At 60.7% G+C, this 16,219-nt stretch overlaps 1 protein-coding gene across 5 annotated transcripts in view; it reads left to right on the forward strand.

The window, feature by feature from the left end:
* The window catches only part of AGAP1 (ArfGAP with GTPase domain, ankyrin repeat and PH domain 1), a 389,946-nt gene that overhangs the window by 121,389 nt on the left and 252,338 nt on the right, over positions 1-16,219 (forward strand). For 4 of the 5 annotated variants that reach the window (XM_090285113.1, XM_090285119.1, XM_090285112.1 and 1 more), the window contains exons 2-3: positions 3,951-4,009; positions 10,222-10,309. In XM_090285113.1, coding sequence (XP_090141239.1) covers positions 3,951-4,009; positions 10,222-10,309 — 147 coding nt within the window. Of the gene's footprint in view, positions 1-3,950; positions 4,010-10,221; positions 10,310-10,974; positions 10,987-16,219 lie in introns of all 5 variants that reach the window. The other variant, XM_090285104.1, reaches the window with a different exon arrangement.

Here is a 16,219-nt window from a genome sequence, read left to right on the forward strand (position 1 = left end):
GTTCTTCGGAGGTGCGTCTCCGGCACCCGCCAGCGCTCAGGAGGCAAGGAACGTGTGCTTCCTCTCCATCCTCATCCTCACACGCTCTGCTGTCAGACAGGTGTCTTTTCCGCTGTTCTTGACCCAGCCTGGCAGTGCTGCACTCCGAGCTCTGGGGCCGGGTGCACCACGAAGCAGGTAGGCGCCCGGCCAAGGGGCATGTGGGGAAGAGGGTCGTCCCCCTTCTGGGAGGTGAGAAGTCTGCAGACCCTCAGCGCGCCTTGGGGGTGGCAGCGTGCGCCTGGGGGCTCCTTCGGTGCGGGGTGGAGAGAGGGTCCGGGTGGACGCTGGCAGAGTCCCAAAGGATTCAGAGTCCATCCGGCCTCAGGAAAGTGGCGCAGGGCAGGGCTCCTTCCGGGCCTGGCCTGGCTGCGTCTCCAACAGTGGGTTTGGGGGCGGCCTGGCGTGTGGCACCCTGTCCTCGGAGGGCCTTGGGAATGGAGAGTGGGGCTGTTATCAGGAAACGGGGGCGAGGGGACTGTCTTGTTTGGGGATCTTTTCAGCCACTCGGAAAGCAACCTGAACTTCCAGGGAAGCCCAAACTGAATCACGTTTCCCGAGGCTGTGTGCGTTATTCCAGTTGTTCTAGAGATTCAGGGATTTTCAAGTCAGAAATTAAATCACTCCGTGGAGAACTGGGCCAGTGAGCCTCTGTTGTGTGGCGGATTCTGTCTTCACCGGTTCGCAGTGCGGCTCCTTCCTGCTGCCTGGGAATGGGCTTCTTTCATTTAAGGACACGGACTTCCTTCCCCGGCGCGGGAGCTCCGGTCCCCGCCAGGGCTCCTGTCCCGTGTGGGCACTTTATCTCGCTCCTTGGGGTCCTCGTCTCTGTTTTGGCTTTATTACAGATCACAAATGCTTTAAACCAAAAATAAACCCTCCTGCACATTACAGCTGCTCAGAAGAATTAAAAAAAGAAAGTCCTCGTGAAACTTAAGGTCTCAAACGTCTCAGTCTCCGAGGTAATAGGTTGTTTTTAAGCTTCCACCTGCAATTTCAGGTTCCCCTTTCTACCCTCGTGTGTAATTTCCCGAGGTTTGTCTGGAACCTGTATTTGTGGTCACCGGAGCCAGGCGGGCGGGGCAGGGGAGGCCGGGAAGCAGGGCCGGCTGCGGCCCCGGGCTGCGTGCGCTTCCGGGTGCTGATTTGGAAGAAGAAGCTCTGCCGGGGAGCTGGGCCATTCCTTCCTCAGTGCTCCGGCGTCTGTGACCCCGGCTGGTGGCGGGGAGCTGGTGAAGCGGTTGGGGCTCACACGGGTGCCCTCATGCACCCCAGGCCTCATAGTGCCTCTGTTGTGTGGTCCAGGGAGGTCTTTCCAGTAGGAACATTTCTGGCTTTCAAACGGGGGTGCATATTTTGTAGGGCCTGACATTTCCTGGTGGGATTTCTGGTTCTTCACAAGAATATTTTGGAGACAGGCCTAGAGCGGGGTCCCTCGATGAGTATTATTAGCAAGAAGATCATAAAGGGTATTTGTAGTCAGGATGGATTTTAAGGGAGTCAGGGGATGGGAAATAAACTTTGTCCCGGGAGTAACATGAAGATGGGCCACCGGATGGCTTTGTCCTTGGTTCCCTTCTCCTCACTGCTCTCCGCGGCTCGCTCGCTGCCCCCAATGGTCTTAGGTCTGTCCTCTGCTCACTGGTCAGTGTCTGGGGACGTGCCATCGAGAGGTGGCCCGTGCGGGTGAGTCGGCCCTGGAAGGAGAGGCTCGGGAGGAGCCGTGTGTGCGCAGAGAGAGGCGCTTTGCTCTGCAGTCGGCCTTGGCTCCTTTGTAGCTGTGTCTTTTGAGAGAACAGGGAGGGACTTGGGGACGTCCGGGGACCCGCACGAAGCTGCTTTCCTGGGACCCATCAAGGGTTCCAGTCTGCGTGTTCTCCGGGGATGAGCCAGGTGTGGGTGACTGGGCTTTGATGCTGGGGTGCCGGGAGGGGCTCCAGGGCCGGCCCGGGAGGGCGGGGCAGCTTCAGAGCACAGGCTGCTATGGCCGGCGTGGGTGGCAGCTCTGCTCACGTATCTGAGCTGTGGGAGCCCAGCTCCCGGGAGGCGGCCTTGTCCACGCCCGCCGTCAGCAGACCCGCTCGGTGGCCGGCCCTGGTCCCCAGCAGGGGGCAGCCAGACTGACACGGGCACCGGGGAGCCTCGGCCTCCGCACGTCTGAGGTTGTGAAACAGGTGGACGTAGACACGGGGCCGGTGGGGAGGGGGGGCAGGTCTCCCCGACGTTTGCCGTCCCTCCTACTTCAGAGCCAGCGCGTGTTCAAATGTCTGTAAGAAGTCTGAAGTCCCTCGCCGCTCTGACGTAAGAACAGGAGTTCTGGGGGGCTGAGTGGGGTGACCACCGCGCACAGAGCCCGCAGCCAGGTGACGTGCACCGCGCTGGAGTCCCCTGGGCCACTGTCACTCTCCTCCTCTCCTCCTCACCAGGCAGCGTCGGGGAAGGGCTCAAATCCCGAGCTGCTCCCCCTGATGGCATCCCACTGCCTGTCCCCACTGCGGGCAGCCCCAAGGTGCTCGTTCAGTCGGGACAGACGCAGCCTTGCTCTTCACTTCCACGGACACCTTCCCTTCTGCACCATCGGGGCACCTCTGCCCAACTGCCCCGCCAGCTGGCGGGAGGGCGGGCGGGCGGCCGCTGCCCCAAGAGCCCAGCATGTGACTCTTGAGCGCTGACTCCCACTCCCTTGCAGGTTCATCAGGCGTCTTGCATCTTCCCCAGCGGCTACGCCTCCCGTCGGCCCCTGACCCACTGGCCTCCTCTGATGGGTCCCCCGACCTGAGTACCTCCATCTTTGCGGGCCAGGTGGCCACCCACCCCGTTCTTATGTCCCTGTGGATTGCATCCATCTTGCATCCACCAAACGCGTTTCCTGTCCTTCCTCGTGGGCCCCGGTGGGACTGGGTGGCTGTGCTGTCAGCTGCCGCTCCATGTCCATTTCGTTTGAATCTCCTGTGCCCCTTGAATCTGGTGGCATTCTTTCACTTGTGAGTCACTTTACTTCTCTGTGGACGCAGCAGAGTGAGGAGAGTTCCGAATCTGTGGGAAATAAGTAGGCAGTGAATCCCGTGGGCAGGAGAGGTGTTTGCTGTCAGCTCGGGGGGGCTGGAGTGGCTGCCAGGCCGTTAGCAGGCACGTGGTGCGGGTGTGGAGTGGGGTCTCCCTGGTGGGAAGCGGCCCGTGGGGGCGTGGGAGGTCAGGCCATCTGGGCCATCTGTGTTGAGTGGGTCCCCTGGACCCGCACGTGGGGGTGAGAGGCAGAGACGGCTGGCCAGGGGGGGCCACCGGAGTGCGCTGAGGCTGCAGCGGGGCTGTGGCTGGGGACCCCTCGTCTTCCTGACGTTCTCCAGGGTCCCGACCGGATCTGCAGCGTCCAGCATGTTTGTGAGAGAGAGAACTTCAGCACAGAGTCTTCCAAACTGTGACGGGTCAGCTTGTGAACGTGCGGGTTTTCAGAATCCAGTCGTCCTCCTCTGTAACTTGGGTCATGGGATTTCAGACAAGTGGTGTGTAGCGAAAACCCAAAAGGCCAGAAGCCTGTCTGCCTGGCGGCTGCAGGGTCAGTTCCGGGGAGTCAGGAGCCCCGATTCCTCGCACTTGCAAACGTGTGCAGCCAGGACACCCTGGCCCGGGTGGGCGTGTTGGGCCGGGCCGGAGCCTGGGAGGTGGGGGAGGTGACAGCCGGGGGGTCCTGGACGGCGCGGGCCCCCTGCTTTGGAGGCAGGATGCAGTCCTGGCGCCGGCTGCCGTGTGGACCCAGGAGAGCCAGTTTCTCTGGGGCGGCGGTGATGCGGGGAGCTCGGTCTGCACGGTCGGGGTGTGCTCTGGTTTAGAGACGGGGACCCTGAGGACAGTCGGGCCGCGCACCCCAGCCGGACGTGCATCTCACTGCGTGCTCTCCTCCTGTTTTGCAGACGCCTTCGTGAACAGCCAGGAATGGACGCTAAGTCGCTCTGTCCCGGAGCTCAAAGTGGTAAGTGCTTCCTGCAGCCTTGGCCGCGGGGTGCCCTGCGAGCACACCCCGGCCTGCGTCCCCTGGGGCCCAGAGGGGGAGCTGGCCTCTGGGGGTGTCCCTGGAGGGGCCAGGTATTCCAGCAGTTTGGGGCTGGAGCCCCGAGTGTCCCTGCGAGGCCCTGACAGGAGGCCTTGTGTGCACGGGGGGCCGGGTTGGGGGGCAGCGTCCATTGTTTGCTCGGGTGCATGTGTCTGTCTGACTCCCCTCTGTCTCTCTCTGTGTATCTCACACACACACAAACACACACACATACAGTCATGGCTTTAGTCACCCATCCTTCACTGGGGGTCATGGAAGGTTTCTATGACAATTTGTCAGGCTTTGGAACTCATCACTTAAAAAAATGTGACTGTTTTGGCTGCATTACGAAGTAGTGGAATATAATTAAAGGAAGGATTTTGTTTGTATTACAAACTTTTAAGTATTCTTTCAGCAAGATTATTTAAAACTGAAAATTGGCTTATGAAAGATGACTGGGGTCTCTTGCAGCCACCTCTTCGAGCACCAGCCCCTGGTGCCTCCACTTAGGGTGAAGGAGGGGACACACCCCAAGGTGACCGCATTCTCTGCTGTGAAATACATGGCATCTGGGCAATGGGATTTTGTGTGTATATGTGTATGTAAATATGTGTATATATTTAGGTGTACATGTGCGCGATATGTGTGCATGCATATGTATATGTGTTTGAACGCGCACACATATTTGTGTGCATGCACATGTTTTAACTATGCACGTGTGGCACATATGTATAAGTGTGTGTAGACATGTCCACTTTCTTGCACACGTACGTATTTGTTTGATGTGCATGCGTGGGTGGGTGTGTCTTACATGTGTGTAGTGTGTGTGTGCTCATGTATGATATGTGCGCATATGCATGTGTGTGTGATGTGTGCGTGTCTACACTATTTGTGGCGTGTATCTGTATTGTGTGTGCATGTGTATGTATGTGTACATGTGTGTGTGTCTGCATATGGTATGTGTGTGTTGTGTGGGTGTGTGTATGTATGATGTGTGTGTGTGTGCGTGTTTGCATATGGTCTGTGCGTGTTTGTGTGTGTATGTAAACCTGCAGTGATGAGCTCTGACTGCACAGTGAAGGCAGAGAGGCTCCCTGCGCATACTGGGGGCGCTCAGCTCCAGTCTGCCTGCCCAGCGACCCCCAGAGGCCCTTGGGCACCTTCCCACTGGACACGGGTTGGGGGCAGGACCCTCAGGTTGCTCATGTCTGAGTGGAGGAGGTTACACAATAAGGAATGTCCAGGTTTTGAAGAGAGCATGTAGGACTTCTGAGTGTGACATCTGTCACCAGGAAACATGTCTTCTGAAAGGAGGAGGACTTGTGGGAAGGCGCCCTGACATTGGGAGCCCAGTCCCCAGGCCCTCCTGCCCCCACTGCCGTCACCACTGCGGTTGGCTGGGCCCAGCTCTTCCCCGGTCCTGCCCCCCAGAGTGCTGACCTTCTTTGGGGCGCCCACCAGTGGGTTTCTTCCCTCGTGGGAGATGAGGGTCCGTCAGCCCCGTGCCCGGCTCAGCCAGGTCTGCAGGACCGACCTTCTGCTGGTGTCCTGTGACCCTGTGCCTGGCGCCGTCCAGAGGCACCTGTCGGACAGATGCCGCGCGGTGGTGCCTCGGTTCCTGGGAGCTGACCAGAGAGACGGGCCGGTCCTGCCATGGGAGCGAATGCGGAGCGGTGTCTCCGTGACAACTGCGACCATGCCTGTGAGGCCCCTCCTCCGTGCGGGGCGCACTGCGGGCGCTTCACCGGTCGTCTCTCTTCGTCCTGACCGCTCACCCCTGCACAGAGGGGGAGACCAAGGCCGGCGACATGAGCGACCTGAGGGGCCGGTTACAGCGCACGGGCAGGACCGGCGTGGGAGCGGGCGTGGGAGCTGCGACCAGCCCCGAGGACACAGTCCCTGTCTTGGCTGTCCTGCACGATGTCCCTGGCCCCACGTGACGGTGGAGCGCTTCAAGTATGGCTCGTGCGACTGAGTGGCTGAATTTTAAATATTTGTTTAATTTAAATTGGCATGGCCATTGCGGCCGGCAGCCACCTGTCAACGGTGTCACCATGGACCGCTCACTGAGTATAGAGGCCTCGGGCGTGGACGCGGCTTTGCGAGGCCAAGGTGTTGTGGGTGCCGCCAAAGCCCCCAGCTCAGACCAGCCCGTGATTAGGCTGCTCAGCACCGAAGGCCTGTCCTCTGCCGGCGTTTGAGTGGCGCGTGATTGAGATGAATGCCCGGGGCGGCCAGCGGGGGTTGCGTTAAGGGGCAGCGTGGACTCCTGTCCCCCGGAAGTAGCTGCCTGGAAGTCGGCTTGAGTGCATGGCCGGGGCTGACCCCATCCCTGGAGAAGGCAGTGGCAGTGACTCAGCAGGTCTTCAGGGGGCCGTTCCTGGGCTCTGCTCCGGTCGGGCACCCGTCCGGTGGAGGCGGCAGGCAGCTTGGCCTCCTTGGCAGGGCCCTGCCGTGCCGATGAGCGTCCAGCATCTGCAGAACGTGCACCCTGTTCAGAGACAGCCCCTGTGTGTCCACAGGGCTGCATTGTCCCCTGCCCTCCCTGGCAGCCCTGGGCAGGTGGCCCCTGAGGTCAGCGCCCTCGGGGCCCTGACCCTGCTGCACAGAAGCAGCAACGGAGCGGCATAATAGCCGGTCTCATGCGGGCTCGTCACGTCATCGTCTGCAGCCCGTCTTCTGGAACCTGTCAGAGAACAGCGTCTCCCTGTTCGCTGGCTTTCCGAGAGTGGTGGCACCATGCCCTGAAGCCGTGTTAGGGTTAGCTAATTGATGACAGCTGCTTCTGGTGCCACCGCGGAGCCACACACCGGCCCCTGCATGCCAGGCGCATGCTTGACGCTCCTGTCCGGGCAGAAGGAGTGAAGACACCCTGGACGTCCTGCCTGTAGAGGAGCATGTTAGTCAGCCGCCTGTCACGTCCTATTTGCGTGTTTTCTGTGAACACACAATTGGAAATCTTGGCTAAAAGCCTTGGTTTCCTTCCCAGCAGGCTGCCCGCGTAGCTGGTCAGTGGTGACGTTTGGGACAACAGCGAAGTCTGTTGGGGAAGAGGCTGTGCTCTCCGTCCTCTTGGGAGGTGGCGATGGCCAGCATGCGCCCTGACGGTCTGTGGCCCTGCCCCGAGGGTGACGGCTGGCAGGCACAGCTTTGGCCACCAGAGATGCGTAGTGTTGTCCCGTGATTGCCAGGACGCCCGCACCGTGCCGCCTCGGTCTCCCCGACTGAGCGGCGTGCGTTTGCTCCTGTTCGTACCCAGGGGCAGTCCGTGGGCCCAGGGGAGCCCTGCCACTCAGATAGTGTTTCCGGTTCTCCTGCTTCCTCCGTGTGGCTGGCTGCTGGGGTCTGCCCGTGGCGTGCGGGTGTGGGAAGGGTCGTGACGTGGCCCTTCAAAGCCTGTAAAATCCACCCCCTCCCCCAGGCCCTGCTCCTCCTGAGGGGTCGGCCCGTGCTCTGCAGGTCGTGGGCACCTGAGACGGCGGGGACGTTGCCACACTCAGACGGCACGGGCTGCACAGCTTTTGATTTTGAGCATTTTCCTCCTCGGGAAAGAGAAACTCTAATCTTAATTAAAAATTTAATTCTGTGGCATACTGTTTGCGGATTTCCTCAGCAGGAAGCTGACAAGTAGCAGGTGCCCATGAGCAAAAGAGTAATTAATAGGGAGAAATTCTCAGATTATGGGAGCCTAAGGTGAAAGGAAGATGTTCATCAAAGCAGGAAGGGAAACAGCTTCACTTAGAGTCCGTCTCCCAAGCCCGGCTTCCAGCCGTAGTGACGCGGCTGCTCATTTGTACTCGCTGGTGGCAGTCACTCCCTCGTTTGCTCGGTCACTCAGTCATTCAGTCGGTCCCTCGTTCATTCATTCACTTACTCACTCATTTGTTCAGCCAGTGCTGCTGAGTCTGCCCGGGGCCGGGTCCGCTCTGGAACACAGAGAAGCAGGCACGAGTGGGGCACAGCCCCTGCCCTTAGGGAGCTGTCACCCTGGAGGGGCAGACTCACCCGCTGATGTGGGGAAAACAGGAAAGTCCCAAAACAGGGTCGCGAAGGGGCCGCTCAGGAGTGTTGTGGGGAGGCGCTCGGTGGAGGCTGTGGCCTTTGGAGGAGGTGACATCGGAACTGGTGGCTGACGGAGAAGTGGGAGTCGCGTGTCGGGCAGGGCCTGGTGTGGAAGGTCTGCGTGTCCGGAGGGAGCGAGGCCTGCTGGGTGGGGTTTGGGAGCTGGCGTGCAGAGGCGGCGGGGTGGGAGGTGAGAGGCGAGGGGCCTGTGGCTGGTGAGGGCAGGGTGGGTGTGGGCCACAGAAGGTCAGACTTCCACTTACTCGTCACCGTCTCCTGCCAGGCGTGCTCCCTCCTGTGTGTGTTCTTCCAGTTACGGTCGTCTTCACCCGTCTTCCCGGCCAGCCAGTCTCTTTCCTTCCATCTGTCCTTCCTTCCATCCGTGCGTCCATCACGCCACTCCCCTGCCCCGCCCCCCGTCGGTGTCTCCCGTATTGACCAGGCACTGTGCTGGGGCAGCACCTGGTGAGTGTCAGGGCGCAGAGCGGGTGTTTTGGCCGGTATCCAGGGACATAGGTCTCAGTCTTCGGGACCTCAGTGTCATGGGAGACACGGCCAAGGACGTCCCCAGCAGTCACAGTGCAAGGCCCCTTGGGTGTGCAGAGGAGAAGCAGGAGGACCATCCCAAATTGTCCTCAGGGAGGAGGGGAGCTGCCCCCATGAAGGGACCGGTGAAGTGGCGTCAGTGCTGCAGGCCGAGCGTGTGCAGGCGCGTGGAGGGAGACCACCCGTGGTAGTGCCGGGGAACACACGGGCCTTGCTCTGTGTGTCGGTCCGAGGCTTGCGGTGATGGCGAAGAATCCCCCTGGTATTCTCGGGGTGAAGAAGGGGCGCTCACAGGCAGGGACATGAGCCCAAGGCTGTGGCCCGCTTCACTGACCTCTGGGAGGGGCGGGCGGCGTGGCTCGAGACCGGGTGAGGGTGTGGGCGTCGGGGCCGAGGGGCTGACTGGGGAGAGAACAGCTAGGTTTGGACACACTGAGCCGGGCACTCGGGGAGGAAGCCGGGGTGGGAGGGTTAAGTAAAGGTAAGGTTGTCCACGGCCGCCAGGGCTGGGGCTGCGTCAGGAGCCAGAGAAAGGCTGGGGACCGCGGGGACCCCGGGGCAGTCCTAAGGACGCTGTGGTAGGATGCAGGTGCAGCCTTGAGGCCTGGCTCCTGTGGAGAAGTTGGGGGGGGGGCAGGCTCTTGAGAGGCGAGGGGGGCCTTTCTCTTGTTTCTCTTAAAGAATCGATCTGATCAGTTTCAATACAGATGGGAAAATTCTAGTAGGCGCAGAAAAGGTTAAAAAATAGGAAGATGCTGTTCATTAGCAGCTCCTTAGAGAAGGGGGAGGGGGAGGACCCCGAGCGCAGGCGAAGGGAAGGCCCAGGTTTATGGGGAGCAGCGGAGCCGTGGGCACCCGCCTCCTGTCCAGCCGCCTTGGTGGTGGTCGCGGGGGCTTCTCCTGCAGAAGGCCCAAGTGAAGCCAGCATCGCCCCTGCCCGCCTGGTCGCTCCTCCCTGCTCTCCCGTCACCCTGGCTCTCGATGGCACTCTGAATCTAGTGAGAACGCGGTCTCCTTTCTCTGCCCTGCCGCGCGCACCCCACGTTCAGAGAAGCAGGCTTGCTCCTGTGCTCCGCCTGGGGCCCGCCTCGCCCCCCCCCCCCCCCCCACGTTGCTGTTAACCTGTGTGGCTCTTTCCACCTAGTCTGGCCTGGCTCCAAACTCCTGCCCCGGGATCGTGATCGAAATGCACCGGAATGTCCTCCTCGTCCCCACATTCTCTGTATTGCCACCGTGGCCCATGTCACAGTGTGCGCTGCGCTCAGGATGTGGAGGGTCCTCATTCCATGGCGCCCTGCCGCACCGCACCACACGGGGTCTCCAGGAGCGTGCCTCGGCCGGTGTGGGTGGGAGCCCGGGAGGCTGATGGGAAGGAGCGACAGGGGCCCTTTTCTTCCAGCAGGACTTCCGGCGCCCGTTTCTGACCTTCCAGCCTACGCGCGGTTGTGGTCACGTGTAGACCCGCACGTTTTAACCCTCCATTTGCAGGTTGCCGAGTAGACTGAGGACCCAGTCCTTAACGATCGTCCGTTGCTCTGTTTCAGGGCATCGTGGGCAACCTGGCCAGCGGCAAGTCCGCCCTGGTGCACCGCTACCTGACCGGCACCTACGTCCAGGAGGAGTCTCCCGAAGGTACGCCGTCTGGCGGGCGGGCGCGCGCTTAGGAGAGCTTAGTTTCGTATATTTTTCTGTAGCGTATCCTAAATCGTTACTTTGATGTATCACCTGCCAAGAAAGTAATAAAACACCGAGCAGTGGAACTCCGTAGGTGCACATGGTTTCTTGTTCAGGATCTGTAGCCGACCGATTCTAGTCACTGGCATCCGGAGCAAGTAGACCATGAAATGCTCTTGAACTTACTTCTTCCCTAATAGTTCTGTCCTTGCAAATGTTAACCCAGTCTCGCTCCCTTAGACATTGCTCGGCCATTTCTCTGGTCTGGATGTTGAGTTCATACGTAATTTGCATGTCCTGTGACTTAGTTCAGGCGACCCCCACCCCATGTTGGAGTATGTTTCCCCTTTATATCGTATTACAAACACGTAATGATCATTTTGCATGAACGTAAGATACTTCATTTGCCGTTAGGTTTTTCCTTCTTCAGTTTAACACCCTTTTGTTTTATTTTTTGCTTTAAGTAAAATGCAGTAACGCTAGGAGCCCATACAGCCCTGTATACAGTTCAAGGTCGTTTTTCTAAGTGATGTTTTCTCTCCGTGTAACCTTTTAACATCCAACGCTGAGACACTGAATTTCTGGTTCCTTCCTTTTCTTACTGGCTGTTCCATTCTTTGCAGATATGGACGCAGGTAACTATGCACTTTCTTCGTGGTAGCGCTTGTCTTGTTGGGAGAGAGGCGAGGCTCCGCTCCGTCCCTAGCGCCCTTCCCCGCTCGTCCTGTGCTCCATGCCGTTGTCTTTCCGTTTGCCTTCTTTTAAGTTCCACATCCCACCGTGTGTCGTCCCTTAGATGTGTTCTTAGCAGTAGTCTGAGTAGCTTCCCGTGCTTCCTGTGACGCCTGTGCCGCGTGTCCCTCCTGCCCGGGGACTGGAACTGTGCAGAAGATGCGGAGGGACGGGCTTTCTGGCCGCAGCGCGGGGCCCCGCCGCCCGTTTGCGGTGGGGCGCAGACGTAGAGAAGCCTTGTGGTGGTCACAGCAGGGCGAGGCTGAGCAGACCGTTTAGGAAGATGGAAGGTGAGCATGCGCCCCTTGAAGGCGAGGATGGAGGAAACACGTGCCATCCAGGGAGAGGTGTGTGCAGGTGCCGAGACGGCGCGCGGGCTAGCGAGGCGAGGGGCGCGGCGGCGCGGGCAGGCTCTCTGCCTTCCTCCCGAGCCCATCCCCGCGTGGGGCTGCTGTCTCCGCCCCCCGCATGTCTGAGCGTGGCTTTGAGTTTCCTGGAGTCGGGTTCTCTCTTCCTTCCTCGGCTGCGGCCGCTGTGTAGGTGGCGGACACGCACTGCTGGGGGTCTGGGCGAGCTGCCTGCGGGTGAAACTCTCACCTCCTCACTGACAGCTGCGCCCCCTCCCACCCTGCCGCCCCTGCACCAGACACTGCGATTCTGGGCCCGCCCCGGGCTTTGTCGCTGTGCCCTGGTTTCTTTCACGTCCATTCCCGCGTCCGCCCGGCGCAGTTGGTACGGGCGTCTCCGGCGGCCTCCCTCTGGGACGCCTCTCCCTCCCTGTTGTCTTCGCTGTGGCCGAGCCTCTTCCCTTGGGTGCGGTCACACTTTGCCTCGTCGCGCGTGGGCCTTGTACGTTGATGCGCACGGATGCATTTCTCTTGTGTTCATGAGAAGGAACAGTGCGCCCCAACTATGACCTCTGGTGGCCTAGGTCCTTCCGTGTGTCAGGTAACACGTTTCACTCCACTGACCTTCGTGGTATCGGGCACGCCTTTTCAAGTGCGTGGTTTTAAAGGGTAGAAGAGCACGCGTTTATGCACAAAAGGGCGCCCCTTCTGCACCTGTGGTTAGGGACCTGTTCCGTCCCTGCGTGGGCCTGGGGCCTCCTGGGTCACGAGGGGGATGGTCCACGGCCACCTGCCCGCTGTCCTCTCACGGACCGCCTCCAGGTCCAGGGGGCGGGGCTGCTGGGAGCTTGGAGCCGCACGGCCCCCAGGAGCATCCCAGCGGACATTCACCAGTGCCTCCAGGTGCTGCCTTGTGTCTGGAAGCCCCGTCCCCTGCTCACCCCCTCGAATCCCTGTTTTCCAGGGCCGGCCACCTGTGCCCGCCCGGAAGCCGGCAGGTGGCCATGTGTTTGTCCCTCTTCACCAGACAGGAAGCTGACTCCCATGTCCTGTCCACAGGCCCCTGGGCAGGTCTCCAGATGGCAGCAGGAAGGGCCCCTAGCTGGGTGTCTCTGAAAGCGGATGAGGAAAGTCTCAATTCCTCGCTGATCTAACTCTGAAGTCTGTTCTCAGGAGCAGGGAGCCTGTTCTCCCATCAGTGAATGACCTTCCGCCTCTCAGGCTCTTAACCAGCTCGCACCTGCGGGTAAACTGTCGCAGGCCGCGGCAGCCCGGGTCTGCTGAGGCGTGGGGACCGTGCCAGCATGAAGGCTGCGGTGGCACCGCACTCACCTCTCGGAGGGCGATGCCCTCATCGCAGGTGGCGCGTGAGCCGTCTCTGCTCCCCAGCTGTGCCCGGCAGTGACCGCAGCGTGCGGCAACCGGGAGCTCCCTGCAGCAGGCCGCCCCACCCCCGCCCGAACGGGAAACACCCACTTGGAGCTGGGGGTGTTGGCCCTGCACCATCATCCGACAAGCGTATCGGACTCCCGTAGCCCAAAGGGCGCAAAGGTCAAGGCCAGGGACATGGAAACGCGGGGCCCCCAGGCTGTCAGCAACTTCACTACTCCGGTGACCCTAGCAGGTTCCGCTTCGTCCTGCAGTTCAGCTCGTTCCTCTCTGCTTCCCGTGGGTGCAGGGCCTTTGTAAGAGTGTACGTGGGTGTAGGAGACTCAGACTCCGTCACCCCCCAAAGAGTGGGGGCCCGGTGACGCGCACCGGTTAGACGTGGCTCCCTGTGCTTCAGGCGGGCAGCCCGGCCCCCTCAGCCGTGCACAGGTGTGCCTCGTGTGATGGGCCCCGGGCCCCTCCCTCCCCTCACCTGCCTTCCTGGTCTCATGAAAGGGCAGCATCAGATGCTCATCACCAGGGTTTAACTGAGGCAGCCAGGCCGCAAGGGTGGGGAGGTTTTCCGTGGAAGGTTGTGCTTTAGAAAGAAAGGAATACTGGGTGGGGGAGGAGGTGGCGGGGGATGGGGAGGCTCCGGAAGCTGCAGGCTGGGGGTCGGGGTGGAGAGACTGACATTTCAGAAGAGGCCTCTGTTAGCGCCAGAGTAGAGAGCACATGTCCCAGCTGCTTCGGGAAGGGGCCGCCAGCTGCCTGAGGACACGCAACACCTGGGAAGGTCACAGTCTCTTGGACTCGGGGTCGTGGCAAACTCCAGGAGCCGGGCTGTGGGGTGAAGGGAGGTAACAGTTAAAGCACCAGCAGTAAAAGAGGCCACGTCCCAGAGAGAGTCGCATAAGGGGGGTCCGTGGTGCCCTCGAGTTCCCCCCACTTCGCAGGTTACGCTGGGGTCAGATCCCACCAGCCCGGGAGCTGAGGCATCGGTGGGGACCAGGCGTGAGATCCGAGAAGGATGGGGACACACTGTGCGCGCGCGTGTGTGCGTGCATGCGTGTGTACATGTGTGTGTGTGTGCATGCGTGTGTACATGTATGTGTGTGTGCGTGCGTACACTGCATACAGCTGATGTTATTTACGAAAGATGGCAGTTTCCTGGAATTCAAATGCTTTGACCTGGTGAGTTCTTAGGTGACTGGCCCAGGCCAGACATGGGACCCGTGCAGCTCCCTGGGAGTCTTGAACCCCATCCCCGGGGTGTCTGCCCGGGCCCCGTGCTGGGGAGGGCCCCGAGGCAGGATCTAAGGCAGTGGCCTGAGTGCGCTGGCGCCGGGGGTACACCTGCCCTGCGTCTGGAAGTGGCGGGTGTCCTGTTCATGCCCCTGTGGCCAGCATTTGTGACCCTTTTCTGAAACCCCATTCCTGGCTGTTTTGCTTATTTTGAAAAATACCACCACAAACAAAATAAAAACCAGCCCTTGCTCTGGCGGCCACTTGAGTGGGCCAAGGATCTTGAAAGTCTGAAGAGTGTGTGTGAAGATGGGGGGGCCGGGGAGAGTGGCCTGGTAACAGAAACCACGTCACAGCATGTCCTCACCTGCACACCGGGAGGAGGGGACTGCGTTCAGGGGTCATGAAGAGGGGCGAGTGGACCTCGGTCAGGCACGGGAGCCCAGGTGGGTGTGAGTGCGTGACCTCAGAGTGGGTCAGGCTGGCTGGCGAACGCGTCTTCTGTTGCAGCCCAGGGACAGAGAGAGACACCCTCATTCTGGGCATGGCCGGTGTGGGAGGGCAGCCAGACCCCAGGGCTCCGGGCAGGTCAGTATGCCAGCGCTGGCTTTGGAGAGGGACACACAGGGCAGGTGGGAGGAGTCCCCAGCAACCTCCGGACGTTGGCACGAACTCCCGCAGTGGTAGCAGCGGCTCGCCGCCCGGCCCTCTGCAGCCGTGCCGCAGCGGTGGCTGTTGGTTAGTGCTGAGCCACACCGGCGGCGGGGTGTGTCGGGGCCGCCCGGGGCCGCCCGGGGCCGTGTGCCCTGGCCCGTGCTTCGACTTGGGCAGGAGCCTGGCAGTGCGCTGTCGCAGGTGCGGGCCAGGCTCGTTCTAAGACGTTCCAGGTGCAGGGGCTTCCTGGCCTGGCAGGGTCTGATTCTGCCTGAGAGGCAGGGATGCATGCGTGCACACCCAAGGAGGGGCCGCCTTCTGGGCTGTTGTTGGGGACCAGAGCCCCCTCTCGGATGGGGACACAGCCTGCGGGACTCCTTCTGTCCACGTGGTTACACTGTTCCCATGGCAGTGTGGCAGTTACAGGGTCCCCCAAGTGAAAATGGGGTGTGACGATCCCAACCACAGCGAACTCACATCAGCCAGAGAAATACAGTGTCCCAGGCGGACCACCTGGCCCGCGGCCCTCGCCACTGCCCGAGAGCAAACCAGGGCCGCGGCGTTGTCAGAGGTCTGTAAAAGTAGGTACATAAACAGCCACAAAGAAGATGTGCACACAACACCTGAAACATTTATTACCTGGCCCTTACCGCTGGGGTCCCCAGCCACCCCCACTGGTCCCTGGCCTGTTAGGAACCAGCCGCACAGCAGGAGGTGAGCGGCGGGCAGGCAAGTGAAGCTTCATCTGCATTTACAGCGGCTTCCAGCGCGGGCATCACCGCCTGGGCTCCGCCCCCGGCCCGACCAGCGGGGCATTAGATTCTCAGGATCACACACTGCGCACCGAGGGATCCAGGTCGTGGCTCCTCATGAGCATCTAATGCCTGGTGAGCGGAGGTGCTGCTGAGGCGGCGATGCCGGCGCTGGGCAGTGGCAGCAGACGCAGGTTATCGTCCGCAGAGAGGTCTGACGGCACAGCAGCCAGGATAGAGCCGCCGCCTGCAGCCTCCTGTCCAAACCCCGTCAGCGAGCGGCGAGTGACAGCTGAGCCACAGCTGGGGGCCGGCCCGAAAGCCTTCCCTCCTCCCACACCCCGGCCACGGAAGGATCGTCTTCCACGACACCGGTCCCTGGGGCCGGGAAGGTGGGGGACCGCTGCTCTAGCGAGAGGGTTCTGGGGCCCCCACTCCACAGTGTGTGAACTCGACGCCCAGTGGTTAAAACACGGAGCGTTTCTTGGTTTCTCCACGAGGCTGAAGCCAGCAGCCACCGGCCTTTTTTAGTTTCTTGAAAGAAACACCTCATTTGTATTCAGAGACGCGTGTGTGAGCCAACAGTTCCCAAAGCCAGCAGTGCTGGGACGCGTTCAGTTCGAGTGGCACGCTCAAAATACTGTACGCAGCCAATTTTTTTATTTTTGAACAAAATGTTATTTTCTCATGGCAAACGCTAGCTTGGGACCATACAGCGCGAGGGACCCAGAGGCCACCTGCCGGAGCGTCAGTAGCTGAATGACCCGCCA

The sequence above is a fragment of the Furipterus horrens genome, unplaced genomic scaffold (genome assembly GCF_987537825.1).
Source record: "Furipterus horrens unplaced genomic scaffold, mFurHor1.1.pri manual_scaffold_1, whole genome shotgun sequence".
Classification (NCBI taxonomy): Eukaryota; Metazoa; Chordata; class Mammalia; order Chiroptera; family Furipteridae; genus Furipterus; species Furipterus horrens.